This window comes from Heterocephalus glaber, unplaced genomic scaffold (assembly GCF_053883595.1).
Source record: "Heterocephalus glaber isolate CG9 unplaced genomic scaffold, H.glaber_assembly_v1.0 deba00001610, whole genome shotgun sequence".
Taxonomy (NCBI): domain Eukaryota; kingdom Metazoa; phylum Chordata; class Mammalia; order Rodentia; family Bathyergidae; genus Heterocephalus; species Heterocephalus glaber.
In genome coordinates this window covers 23987403-24001505 of record NW_028258381.1, presented here as the reverse complement: position 1 = coordinate 24001505, position 14103 = coordinate 23987403, and the positions used below count along the sequence as shown (strand labels likewise).

At 51.8% G+C, this 14103-nt stretch overlaps 1 protein-coding gene and 1 long non-coding RNA gene across 2 annotated transcripts; one reads left to right on the top strand and one right to left on the bottom strand.

Moving 5' to 3' along the window:
- The first annotated feature begins 1073 nt into the window (after positions 1 to 1073).
- Pop7 (POP7 ribonuclease P/MRP subunit) lies at positions 1074 to 2188 on the top strand. Its single transcript, XM_004840173.4, has 2 exons — positions 1074 to 1341; positions 1522 to 2188. The coding sequence occupies exon 2, from the start codon at positions 1532 to 1534 to the stop codon at positions 1952 to 1954; it is 423 nt and encodes a 140-aa protein (XP_004840230.1). The 5' UTR covers positions 1074 to 1341; positions 1522 to 1531; the 3' UTR covers positions 1955 to 2188.
- Positions 2189 to 2365: 177 nt separating this feature from the next.
- On the bottom strand, positions 2366 to 14021 carry LOC147822653 (uncharacterized). Its single transcript, XR_015445477.1, has 3 exons — positions 13932 to 14021; positions 6712 to 6825; positions 2366 to 2695 (listed from the first exon to the last, which is right to left on the bottom strand). It is a non-coding gene; the product is annotated as an uncharacterized LOC147822653 (long non-coding RNA).
- Between the last annotated feature and the right edge of the window lie 82 nt (positions 14022 to 14103).

Genomic DNA, 14103 nt, shown 5'->3' with positions numbered 1-14103 from the left:
TAAACTTTATAACACTTTACCTACATAAAAATTCCTGCTGCGATTTTCATAGGAATTGTAGACCAATTTGGAGAGAACTTTTGTCTTGCCTATGTTGAACCTTCCATTTTAACTCGTGGTTAACGAAAAGAATTTGGAGCTAAAGAAGAAAACTCCAGAATTTATATGGCACCGGGAGCGAAATCCTCTTTCCAACCTTGAGTCAAATGAGGTGAGACTATGCTCTAGGACACTAGAGAATGGTTTCGGGGTCAGGAAGATGCCATCTCACAGGTGCAGGCTTACAGTTTACAGGGTTACACTGGCTTTCCCAACTCAGGAATTAGCACCCAAAGATGCAGGTCTAACCCTTTCCAGAGGGAAATGGCCAGAAGCTAGACAGGAAGCCGGGCGTGGTGGCGCACACCTGGAATCCTAGCACACTTAAGAGGGTGAGGCAGGATTCCAAACTCGAGCACAGCGGCGGCGATTTAGCCAGGCCCCATCTCAAAAGAAAAACAGAGCGCTGGGACTCAGTTCAGTGTCAGACAAGATCCCCGTCCCAGCAGCCTTGAGGAGTCTGGAAGCCCGCCTACCCGCTAGGGGACAGCATGCTCCTGCTCCCGGGTCACGGGCCACAGACCTGGGAGCGGCTGCGGGGTGGGGAGCTGTGAAGGATGGGTGCGTGGAGTGGGTCCCCGCAAACAGGGGAGACAGGTCCCATGAACTGTGGCGAAGTCCCAGGCGCCCGAGACCTCAGACAAGAGATGAGCTCTACCCACGCCTCTGCTGACCAGGGGAGCTGGAAGGACGCGGAGTCCAGCTTGCCTTCAAGCCCCTTCTAGATCACGGACTCCTAAACTCGCCCCACTCCCTGCCCGGACCCCCATTCCTAGTCTTCTGCACCCCTAGAATAGTTTCCAGTACGACCTCCACGTATCGGGACCTCTCAGCCGCGGCGAGGGTGGACCAGGAAAAGAAGCTCACCCAGCTCCTTCTGGCCGCGCCCTCTGCCGCCTCGATCCGCCCCCAGGTGTACGCGTTAGACCTCGTCGCGCCGGGAAGTCTCGCGGTGCCAAACTTCTCGCGAGGTCGCGCGAGTGCTCAGAAAAGGGGCGGAGAGAATGGATTCCCGGAAGGCGACACACCGCGGGAGGGTGGAGGGGACGGGACGGGCGCGTGCGCACTCCGCAGCTCTTCCTGGATCTTCGATCTGGCTTTCTTGTGCTCCGCTTCTCTTCCCTTCTGTTCGACCTTACGAGTCGCGGACAGGAGTCTTCACTTGGGGCGGTCGGCGAGCTCTTGAGGGGCCTGGCAGGGAACGGACTGCGCGCGCGTAGAGAACGCTGTGGAGCGGAAAAGGTAGGCAAGAGCTGGGGAAGCGGGCGGGGGAGGGGCGTGAGGGTGGGCGCGACGCGACGAATGAATGAGAACAGAGAGGCTGGAAGCGGAGAGGCTTCGAGCACGCCTCCTCCCGGGTGCACGCTTTGTAAAAGTAGAGTAGGAAAGGATGCTGTTATGATAGCTCGGATCTCGTGGCAGCTCCTGCACCATGGCTGAAAACCGAGAGTCCCGCGGGGCCGTCGAGACTGAGCTGGACCCGGTGGAGTACACCCTTCGGAAACGCCTTCCCCACCGCCTGCCTCGGAGGCCCAACGACATTTATGTCAACATGAAGACTGACTTTAAGGCCCAGCTGGCCCGCTGCCAGAAGCTGCTGGACGGAGGGGCGCGAGGTCAGAACGCATGCACTGAGATCTACATTCACGGCTTGGGCCTGGCCATCAACCGCGCCATCAACATCGCCCTGCAGCTGCAGGCGGGCAGCTTTGGGTCTTTGCAAGTGGCTGCCAATACCTCCACTGTGGAGCTCGTGGATGAGCTGGAACCAGAGACTGATACGCGGGAGCCACTGACCCGAATCCGAAACAACTCAGCCATCCACATCCGGGTCTTCAGGGTCACACCCAAGTAATTGAAATGAAGCCCCCCCCCCCATCACCATACACAGCTAGGTCCTGAGGTGGCTCTCTTGACTTTTGTGCTAAGTACTATCATGGATCGCCTGCTAGAGCCATGAAAGAACCCCATTTCTTCAGCCCGAAGGACTGAATTGAGGGTGGGAAGGTAATCTCTCTTATTGGGCCCAAGCAGTGGATTTTCCTTGTCCTAGACAATAAAAAGCACAAAGTTGTGTTAGTGCCCTGCCGCTTGCTGGCACTGCCTCTTCCCTGTGTAATTCTGTGTGTACCTGACCAGGGAGAGTAGGAAACTTTAATAAGTATTTAGAATTTGGAGGGGAACCCTGATGTTTCGGGCCTTCACAGAGACCCTAGATTATACTGAAGATAGTGTAACATAAAACAAACTGGTTTTGTTGCTTGATTTTTCCGGAACTGGGAGTTGAACCCACACTGAGGTACATCCCCAGCCTATTTTATTTTAAACGGTCTAAGTCGCTGAGCTTTCCAGGCTGGCCTTGAACTTTAAATCCTTTTGCCTCAGCCTCCGAGAATGTGGGGATTACAGGCATGCACCAGCATTCCTAGCAGAACAAACTGTTTAGTATAGTCCTGAAGCCGGACAATCCTAATGTCTACCTGAACATTTGTCAAGACTGGGCAGGTAAAGTGCCCATTCCTTTGCTGAGATGCAGCTGGGATGATTGTAACGCTCAGGATTCACTGGGCTTCTTTCTGGTGATAGTTCCCAGGCCCTGGAAAAGTGAAAGTTTAAAGATGAATTCAAAAATAAATTTAAAAAAATAAAGATGAAAGATTTGAACTGAGACTTTGAGGCCACTATAATGTCAGGCTCCATAGGAGGAAATGAGTTTTGACTTTAATTTCTGGTTCTGCAGGGTCCAAATGGCTCCCAGGCAGCTGTTTTGCAGAACCTTTGGTGCCTTTCTGCTTGGGCTATTCAGTGGGATTAAGACGTCTCTCCCTGAATAATTAACAGCTAGTCCATGCTTTCTTGTCTAGATATTCACAGGATAACCAGATTTTTCATATGAAACCAGAGTTATCTGAAGCATTGTTTATCAAAGGGGTGTAGTGACTGTTTGTAGGCCTTCAGAACAATATATTGGGTCTCAGTCTTGTTTTTAAAAAGACAAGTAGCCAGGGATTTAGCTCAGTGATGCTGTGTCTGCCTGGCAAGTGCAAGGTCCTGAGTTCGATTTCTGGTACCGGAAAAAAAAAAGACAAAAGTAATTGCAATTTAAATGGTAATGTTCTATCAAAGCTTTTTTAGGTAGATAGTATACAGTCAGTGCTCTGTGTCTTCAAGCTGTGGATCTTCAGATTTAGTTGAAAATAAGAAAATTCTGTATTAAACATATACAGACTTCTTTCCTTGCCATTATTCCCTAAACAATATGGTGTATTAACTATGTAGTGTTTACATTGTGTTAGGTGTAAGTGACCCACAGATGGTTTAGTGTATAGGAAAGTGTGGTGGGTTCTATGCAAATACATTGTAGATAACGAAAGTCAGCACCCTTGGATTTTGGTATCCACAGGGTCATCCCGGAAGTGACCCTTTAATACAAAGGGACAACTGTGTGCACATTGTACCAGTTAGGATGTACATTGTGATTTTTACTGTTGATTGAGGTCACAAGCATCTGAAAGCCTTGCTGGGCATAGTGGCCACACCTGTAGTCCCAGCAATTGGAAGGCTGAAGCAGGAGGATCGAAAGTTTGAGGCCAGCCTAGGCGGCACAGTGAGTTCAAAGCCAGTTTGAGCTGCATAGCAAGACTGACCCTGTCTCAAACAAACAATAACAACAAAAAAGCACACACTCAGAAAGCTGAGGCAGGAGGATTGTCATGAGTTTGGGGCAAGCCTGGGCTAAGCAGTCAGTTCAAAGCCAGCCTGAACGATATAGCAAGACTATCTCAGAAATCCAAAAACAAAAATTTAAAAACAAGAAGAAACAATAACAATACCAAAAAAGAGTTTGAAAGCCCCTAAGGGTTAGTAACTATATTTTACTCTAGTTATAAAGGTAATTTGGTTTAAATCTGAAAATAACAGCTCCTAATTTACCAAAATCCCTTCTTTTGGCTTGTATATATGACGTGGCTCCTTCATGTGAGAAGCTCATCATCTAATTGGAAAGGCTGACACAGACTTTTCCTATAAGATGTGGAAGAAATAACAATAGCTGTGATACGGAAATGGGGAGATGGAAAGGCCTAGCTTGCTGGTGGGCTCCCAAAAGGCTTCACCCTTGATCTGGGTATTGAAGCATGAATAGGAGTTTGCCAGACAGAAACCAGGGAGGAAGGCAATCTGGCAGAGGGATTAAGGGGGGGATTCACAAATAGCCTGGGTGTGTTCAGGGACTAGAGGGACACAAGCTGGCTAGAAAATGAGGTACTGGGGAACTGAAGGAGACAAGGCTGCTAACATTGCTCTTGGGCCACCGCCTCCATCAGCCTTCCTCACAAACCCCCAGTAGCAGTGTGGGGAGGCAGCAGGAAGCTGGATGGCCTGTGTGTCTCCCTGCACGTATGAGCTCTGCCTCCGTGCTCACAGCCTGGGCCCGGCCAAGGTGGTGGCAGGCAGCCCTTCACACTCGGTTTGTTTTGGCAGCTCCCACTCTAGCCTGTGTGTTTGTTGTTTCTACTCCATCTTTCCTTGCTGCTTGCCAGTGGAGCTTCCCTCTGCGTGGTTCCGCACCAACAGCCTTAATGTCACCACGGTAGGAGAGGTGGCAGTGGGTGTGAACAAAGCTGCTGTGTCTGCAGGGGGTGCAGGGAACCTTGTCTCCCCCAAGAGACCTCTGCAAGGATGCTGGCCCCAGCCTCTGCTCCCACCCCCTAGGGCTTTTCTTTTTTTATTTATTTATTTATTTATTTTTATTTTTTATTTTTTTCCCCTAGGGCTTTTCCCAAGTGCCTTCCATTCAAGCTTAGCCACAGGGAGAGGGACTGGGAACAGGTGTGTCCAGGCACAGGGCCTCTCTTCTGCTTGCCTCCATGAAGGGGAAAAGACCTCCTACTTCAGAAACAGCCCCAGGGGCCAGATTCCAATCCAGATGCTTATCCACAGCACTTACTGAGCACCTGCCACTTGGAAGGATCTGTGTGGGGCACCAGGTGTGCCAGGAGGATTGTGAACTGCTGGTCTTGTAACGTCTGATGGGAAACAAGACAGGTTTCCATTCTGTTTTGTTTTTGAGACAGTGTCTCGCTATGTAGTTCAGGCTGACCTCGAACTCGCTATGTAGTCCTCCTGCCTCAGACTGTTGAATGCTGGGATCACAGGCATGCACCACCATGCCCAGCCAAGAAAGATAGATTTTCAAAGACATTTTTTTATGTTTTGAGAGTTGCTTGAAACTCTTCTAGCAATAGTAAGGATTCAATTGAGAATGAGGGCTACGTAATCCCCACTAATTGCTCTAGGGGCAGAGGCAGGAAGATGGCAAGTTTGAGGCCTGACTGGGCAATTTAGTGAGACTGTCTCAAAAATTTTAAACAATAAAAGGAACTGGAGATCCCAGGTGCAGGAGCGCATGCCTGTAATTCCAGCACTTGGGAGGCTGAGGCAGGAGGATTACTATGAGTTCGAGGCCAGCCTGGGCTACATAGCAAGAACTTGTCTCTAAATAAATAAATAAAAGGAGCTGGCAGCATAGCCCAGTGGTTCAGAACCTCTGGGTTTGATACCCAGAACTGGGGTGTGTGGGGGAGGTGGGGAGGTAAGGACTATTATTGTTAGTGTGAAGCCATTTTGCTAAGAAAGGGTTTCAGGCTTTTTTAGAGGGGTGGGGTGTACTAGGGATTGAACACAGGGCCTTTGCATGGAGCTCTATCCCTAGCCCTTTATTTTCTATTTTTTGACGCAGGGTCTCACTCAGTCACCCAGGCTGGGCTCAAAATTTGCAATCTCCTGCCTCAGCTGGCATGGATATGTGCTGCCACATGCAGCTAGTTTCAGGCTTCTTCATGGGGTAGGGAGAAGGGAAGAAAGATGATTCAGTGTGTTGGACTCACACATCTGGGCGGTTCTGCCCGACATTTGATTTTGCTGGGCCCAGCACTTTGTCCCAAGTGAGTTCTTGGGGCTTGCTCATCTGGAGCTGGGGGAGAATTCTGAGTCCCACAAACCTGGAGACGCTGGAGGAACAGGACAAGTGTCTGTTGAATGCAGCTCCTCAGGGAACAGATGTCCAGCTGCACAGATGAGGGGTGAGGTGCGGGTCACCCCCCAGGAGCCGGTTCCCTGGCTCTTACAGCGCTACACAGTATGGGTGTCTGTCTGTTTGGGGTTAGCTGTGTTTTCCTGGGCTTTGATGATCACATATTGTTTTTGTAATAAGAAAAGGCTAATTTTTTACAAAGCCTGCTCTCGATAGATCTTTTTTTCTCCAGGTGACTGGGGAGTTAGTTATAAAACAGCCAAGATAACCTCATGAAGTGATTTTCTGTCTGATCCCAGAGCTGGTGAGTCCCTGATGAATTCAGGTGGGTGGCAGCCCAGAGGGGTGCAGGACTCCTGCTCCTCCTTTTGTAGGGAGGCTGTGTGTCTTCGAAAGACCCCATTGTCTGTGTCTGAGGTAGGCAGGCAGGGGTGGGCCTTCCCCCCACCCTTCCAGCTCAGAGTCTGAGAATCTCATCTGCTGCAAGACAAATGTATTTCCCCAAATGGGCTAAAACGATTTGCAGGTCATGAACAAACACATGAGGGGATCAGGAAGCCGGGCGTGGTGGTACATACCTGTAATCCCAGTACTGGAGAGGCCAAGGCAGGAGGGTCATCATAAGTTCGAGGCCAGCATGGGCTACATAGTGAGTTCAAGGCCAGCCTGAACTACACTGCATTATTCTGTCTCTAAAAAAAAAGAAAGAAAGAAAAGAAAAAAAAAGAGTAAAACGGGATACAAGTTATTAGAACTCATTAGTTCTTAGTGAAGCATGAACAATTTGGAAACATATTTGCTAAATTGAGATGTTGAAAAGTATGTCTAAGACAGCTATAAGCTGCCCTTGAGTAGAGTTTGGACTGTATTCCTCCAAAGAGAAAGAGCCCAGTAGAATTTCTTCAGAATCCTTAAAAAGTCATTGAGTCCTATGTTAACAGAATGAAACTTTTTTTCCCTTAAATTCTTTTATTGGTACATTTCAGGTATACAACACATTTACATTTATCATTGGGAACTTGTACCTTTACATGATGTATCTTGGTTCTTATTTTTTCCCCATTCCCCTGCCTTCCTTCAACTCCTCCACCCTTCCCTATTTACAAAGACTTTGTTTCCATTTTTTCCTTTTCTCATATTTTTTCCTTTCCCTTCTTTCCTTTCCCCTATTCCTCCCACTTCCCCTTTCCCTTTGGACCTTTTCTTCCTATTTCACATTATCAGTTATTCATTTTAATCCTCATTCAGTTTCTCACACCAGAGAAACTATTCGGTATTTACACATGTGTGTCCTATTTATATCACTTAAGAGTATGGCTTCAATATGCATCCATTTAGCTATAAATGTCTCTAGTTTCTTGTTCTTTACAGAATGAAACTTTTCTTTTGGTACCAGGAATTGAACTTGGGTCCTTGCACTTGCACAGCAGGTGGTGAAACCACTGAGCTAAATCCCCAGCTACAGAATGAAACTTTTTATACTCACAGCCACACACCTCCAGAGACCTTGCTTTTTTCTTTTTTTTTTTTTTTGGCACCAGGGATCGAACTCAGGACCTTGTGCTTGCAAGGCAGGTGGTGGCACCACTGAGCTAAATCCCTGGCCCAGGAGACCTTTCTTGAGAGTGAAAATTTCCCCCATTTGTATTGCCAGTAGGGATTCCCCTCCTTTCTTTTTTGGTACTGGGGATTGAACCCCAAGCCTGATGCATGCTAAGTATGCAAGCAGTGTTCTACCACTGAGGTGTACTCCTGCTCATCAGTAGGGCTTTTTAAATTTTAAAAAATGTTTTATTTATGTATTTATTTATTTTTGGTACTGGGGATCGAACTTGGGAACTTGGGCTTTCGAAGCAGGCGGCGGCACCACTGAGCTAAATCCCCAGACTGAAAATTTTAATTTATTTACTTATTTATTTATTTATTTTTAGTAGGGCTTTTTTTTTGGTACGGGGATCAAACTTGGGACATTGTGCTTTTGAGGCAGGCACCGGAACCACTGAGCTAAATCTCTGGCCCTAGTAGAGCTTTTTTAAACTTAGAACTTTCTAATTTTATATGGATCCTATGGGAAGGGGATTGGTAATACCATTCCGTGACCCCTGTGAACTAGAACCTCAGGCTGTGGTCCAGTACTCCCTGCAGAAATCCGACCAGGAGATGGAGTTCTAGAGCTAGGGGCCCATAGCTCCGTGCTGTGGGAGCCTCCCTTGAAGGACTCCAGCGCCAAGGTGAGGAAAGTGGTCTATGAGGCTGTGGAGTTTGTCTCAGATGTGCCCAGAGGTTTCCCTCAGGCAGAGGTCACTGGGGATTCTCGAATTGGTGGGGTCAGAGATCCCTGCGGGCCCCAGGCTTTGAGGAAGCTTGGCGTCCCGGATCTGCTGGGATCCATATCACTCCACTGGGTTCCAGGTGGGCTTCTCCTAAGGGCAGTCCACACAGGTGCTTATGCCCACCCCTCTGTTTAGTTGACATCCCGCCTAGGACCCGAGATTGAACTCAGGAGCTAAATCCCCGGCCCCTTGATGACTTTTTTTTTAGCAAGTTACAGGACTGGGGCAGCTACGGTACCAGAGATAAGGTGCTGTGAATCTGTCCCCAGCTCCCGAGAGGGAAGAGTGGAGGATGCTAGGGGAACACAGAGGAATACATGAGATTTGGTCTCCAGGCTGCCAAAGGACAAGTGGGAGAAATAATAAAGCCCAGAGTATGGTAATGATCCCACCAGCCCTGGGAAGCATTTATTATCATTTTTACAGAAAAGCTCAGAGGCAGGGTATGGTGGTGGAAGCCTGTAATCCCAGTACTCTGGGAGGCTGAGGCAGGAGGATCCCAAGTTTGAGCCCAACTTGGGCAACTTAGTGATTTAGCAAGCCCCTGTTTCAAAATTTTTTAAAAAACCTTTTTTGGGCCAGGGATTTAGCTCAGTGGCATGGCACCTGCCTTGCAAGCACAAGGTCCTGAGTTCGATCCCTGGTACCAAAAAAAAAAAATTCTTTTTCAATGGCTCAATGTGAGGACCCTAGGTTCCATCTCTAGTGTCACAAAAATAAATAAGTAAAGCTCAGAAATAAGGTCACCTGGGCAACTTGGGGACCTGGCAGGTGAAGGGCTTGGATCTAAGCTCTCTGGCTCACTGACAGTCCCTTTAAGCCACTGGGTCACAGAGCTACTTGCTGAGAACAGAAACCTAGATGTCTGATTCTATTGGCTACTTTTTGACCAAGAAAACAGCCCTTGCCTCAGTTTCTCTAAACTGTCTTGGTAAAGGACTTTCCCTGGGTTTTCAGCAGGAATCCCTTCCCAGCGCTCTCCCTTGGCTCCCCAAGGCTGAGACCTCCCGGCCTCACACCCTCGCAGGCCCTCAGCTGCCTCGGTTCCCAGCACACAAGGTCTTGGGGTGGCTGGCTGAGCTCCGAGAGGAGCAGAGAGGAGCAGCTGCTGCTCGGAGGGGAGGAGCGGGGGATCGGCACTGCCTGGGGTCGAGGACAACTCCAGGTGGCCATAAATTTGCTTCTCTTTGGATCTTCGACCTGAAATGGCTGCCAGGAGGGGTGTGTGGTATGGAAGTGACCTCCACCCCCGCCACTGACTCCTCACAACTGTCCCCTTCAAGCCTGGCTCCGTGGCCGCCAGCTCAGAAACCGAGTACTCCCTGGCATGAAGGGCCATACAAGGGCAGCATGCTGGGTTCTCAGTGGGCACAAAGGGGTCCGAGATCTGCCGTGTGCTCTCCTCTGCTCTCTGTATCAGGGCCCCCATGTGGTGTTACCGCAGAGGGAACCAGTCCTAGCTGAGACTCTTTTTTTTTGGTACTGGGGATCGAACTCGGGACCTTGCACTTGCGAGGCAGGAGGCAGAACCACTGAGCTAAATCCCCGGCCCCTAGCTGAGACTTTATTAATACCTCCTGGAGTTGTACAGCGCTCAACTTTGACAGATGGACATGGTGGCCCCACCAGGGAGAAACCTACGTTGTATACACACATGAGGGAGGAGGCAACTTCACACTGGTGGCCTGGGAAGGCTTTGGGGAGGAGGGGTGAGTAGGAGGGTCACCCAGGTAGAGGGCACAGATTGAGCAATGACCAGCACCAAGCTCAGCCCCTGTGATGGAGGCCACGGGAGTGGGCACAGCAGGAGGGTGCACTGGAAGGAGGTAGGTGACAGGATCCGCGGTCTGGCTTGTGAGGGGACGGGCAGCTCTAGCAGGTTCCTGCTCGAGGTAGGGGTGACACGAACAATCGAGGTAGGGGTGACACGAACAAGGCTCTTTAGTGGGAAACCACCTGAGCAGCACAGCCACCCTGTGCCGCAGGCTCCAGCGTCCAGAGCTGGGGGCCAGGCCCTTTCCGGGCCCTCTGGTGGCAGGAGGGGGGGGAACGAGTCCCTGGCCCGGCAGTCCCCTCCCTCTCCTCTGGCTGTGTCCTCCCCAGCCCTCTGCCTTGGCCCCCTCTCCGTGGTCAGGTCAGGACAGTGACGCAGGAGTCAGGGGCCCTGGGGAGCAGAGCCTGGAGGGGCGCGGGGCCGGGACAGCGCACACACAGATGCGTGTGGACGTGTGCGCATGTGCGAGGCCCGCAGCTGCACTGGGCTCAGAGGGGAGGCCGGAGCAGGCCCAAGGTGAGCGGAGGGCAGCGCAAGGCAGGCATCGGGTCTTCCTTCGTCCAGCCGGCCGTTCCCAGCCCCGTCTCCCACGGGCCTCTCCGTCTTTCCATAACCCTCTTCGGTCATGCTCTCCCCGCTGGGGCCCCATGGCTCCATTCTTCACCCCCCAGCAGGTCGCCGCAGCGTGGCATCCCTGACTGCCTCAGTGACAAACTGCAAACTCTTCATTTCCCTTCATGGCCTTTGCTCCCTGGAGCTTTTTTGGGGGGGAGAGGGGGTTCTTATTTTGTTTTCAGTACTTGGATAGGTATTAAACTCAGAGCCTTTACATTGAGCTACATCCCAGCCCTTCTAATTTTTTTTTTTTTTAATTTGAGACAGGGTCTTTTCACTAAGTCGATAAGCTCCCTGTCTGAGCTGAAACTTGTGATCCTCCTGCTTCAGCCTCCCAGAGTTCTAGGATTACAGGTGCAAGCCACCACTCCTGTCTGTGTGGTTCACAGCTCTCTCCCAGGGTCCCTGGCAGAGTATGTAGTCCATACACATTTCTTTCTTTAAAAAAAAAATTTCTTGAATGAATGAATGATTTCCTACCTTTTAAAAAAGAAATCCAAATTCTTCAAGGTGGCATTCAAGGCCCTTCATAACTGACTCCTCCCCAGCCACATTGACCTCAGCTCCTGCTCTCCCCCGCATCTCCGACCCTCCCTCAACTCTGAGAGCTGGGCCCCCACCCTCATACCTCTTCCCTCTGGAACCCCGCCCACTCTTCAGAGCTGCATCCTGCTCATCCCATCCGTCTTCCTCCCCCAGCTGGAGGCAGCGCCTCCTTCCAGCTCTCTGCACAGAGCAGCTCTGCAGGCTGCAGCCCTCACACTGCCCTGGGTAACCAAGTCATCGCAGTCCTCGCATGCTACAAACTCCAGGCCGCCGGAGCTAGCTAGGTCTCAGCATCTCTTTTTGTCCTGCAAAGTGTCTTGCACAAAGGAGTGCAGCTCAGTGGCACAGTGCTTGCCTAGCGTGCACCAGGCCTTAGGTTCGATTCCCAGCACAGCAAAAATAAAACATGAAACAAAGTAAGCACCGAATGCACACGTAAGATAGCTCTAATATTATGTGACTGGGTAGAGCACAGAGGACTAGCTATAACCTCTGCGTTTGTAAGACTGCTGGTTTTTTTGGTACCGGGGATCCAACTCCGGTCCTTGCACTTTCACAGCAGGCGATGAAACCACTGAGCTAAATCCCTGGGCCAGGACTGCTGATTTTTATGACCTCTAAGTGAGGTAAGGATGGTACGTTCCTCACACCCATTTGACAGGTGAGAACACTGAGGCTCAAGGGTTGAGGCTGTTTTGTTTTGGTTTTTTTGGTACAGGGATCGAACTTGGGTCTTTGTGCTTGTGAGGCAGGCGGCAGAACCACTGAGCTAAATCCCCAGCCCTGGGTTGAGGCCACTTTCTAAGGTTTGAGAGGCCAGCTAGCCTGCTTCAAGGAGCTTGCCCCTCTGCCTTGAAGCTTCCAGAAGCCACAAAAGCTAAGCTGCAAATCCCAACTGCCAGCACTCCTGGGATCAGCTCAAGTTCTAGGCTTGTAAGAATTTCACCAGCAGGTTACCTATATCATAGGTCAAAAAACCGGACGTCAACTGGACATGGTGGTGGACGCTTGTAATCTCAGCACTCTGAGAAGCTGAGGCAGGAGGATCACAAGTGGAGCCTAGCTTGGGCAATTTAGTGACTCTGTGAGACCCTGTCTCAAAATAAAACAGGGGTTAGGATGTAGTTCAGTGCAAAGGCCCTGGGTTCAATCCCCAGCAGCAAAAAAAGAGAAAGAAAGGAAAGAAAGAGGAAAGGAAGGAAGAAAAGAAGGTAGGAGAGAAAGAAAGAAGGGAGATGGAAGGAAAGAAAAAAGAAAAGAAAAGCTCACACCTATAATCCTAGCACTCTGGAGGCTGAGGCGGGAGGATCACCATGAGTTTGAGGTCAGCCTGGGCTACATAGTGAGTTCAAGGCCAGTGTGGTATGTGTAGTGAGACCCTGTCTAAAAAAAAAAAAAAAGGAAAGAAAGAAAGAGAGAAAGAAAGAAAGAGAGAAAGAAGAAAGAAAGAGGGAAAAAAAGCTGATGTCACAGCACAGGAGTGTCCTGAATCAGGTACCAGTGGGTTTTCAGGGTCCTAGGAAGTGAGGACCTGAGGACTGGGGAGGAGAAGAACTCCAATTTCCTTGCTCCATTTGACCCCATCCAACTCCTCAACGTGCACCACAGTGGTTTCTAGACGGCGCCCAGAGACTGTGAAGGAAGGCAGCCCAGTTGCTTCCAGGCTTCCAGACCAGCGATTCCACCAGAACCCGAGAACCCCGCAGCCCTGAGCGGCTGCCCGAGACTGGGACGCTCCTAGCCCCCACCCCAGGGCAGGGCTCCGGGTCCCCATTCTTTCCCAGACCAGCGCCCCCAGCCCTGGGCCAGGTATCCCGGCCGTCCCGGGACCCCGGCCCCCGGCCGCCGGCCCAGAGCGCCCCGTGCCTGCACGCGCGCCTCCGGCAGCCCTGCCCCGGCCCCGCGAACCCCCGACCCAGGCGTCCTGCCCCTGGCTGTGACCCCGCGTGGCCCCCACCCCCGGCGACCCCTCACGCACACAGCCTCACCCCCACCCCCGCGGCGCACGCACACAGGCTGATAACAGCCCCGACCCCCGCCGGAGCCGCAGTGTCCCCAGGCCAACCCTGGCCGGTCGCTGTGTCGCGCCGTCCTCCGGGACCCGCTTTCCTCCGACCCCCGGCTGGGCGGCCGCGACGTGCCCGTGACCCTCTCCTCCAGGCCAGTGGGGTGTCCCTGTCCCAGCGAGCTTCCCGGGATGAGGGCTCCCGGCGTGGGTGCCGGCCAAGCCCCGGGTCGCTGAGAGCCCCGCCAGGCGCGGAGATGGGGGCGCTCGGTGAGTGTTCGCGGGCTGCGGGAGGAGGCGGGATTATCCCCGGGGCTGCCGGCCCGGCGGGCTGGGTTCAAGGACCCGCGGCTCGCCGAGGACCCGCGAAAGGGGAAGGGGGGTGGGGCAGCCTCCACGTGCCCGGCAGGACCTCGGGGTCCCTGGGAATGGTCAAAACCTGATCCGGAGCCGGGGACGAGGTCTGAGAGTCCGGGAAGGAGAGGCGCCGGTCTGTGGGTGGGGAGCAAGCCCACCAGCGGATACCTGGGTCCTGGAGCAGCAGGCGAGATCTGCTCTGGCGCGCACTGGGATTGAAGTTTGACCGGAGAAGTAGCTGCCGGGCGGGCGCGGGGGGTGGGGTGCGCGCGCGGCGGAATTGAATGAAGGCTGTGCGCTCGCACGGCCGGGCTGGCGGGGACTGGCTGGGGGCAGAACC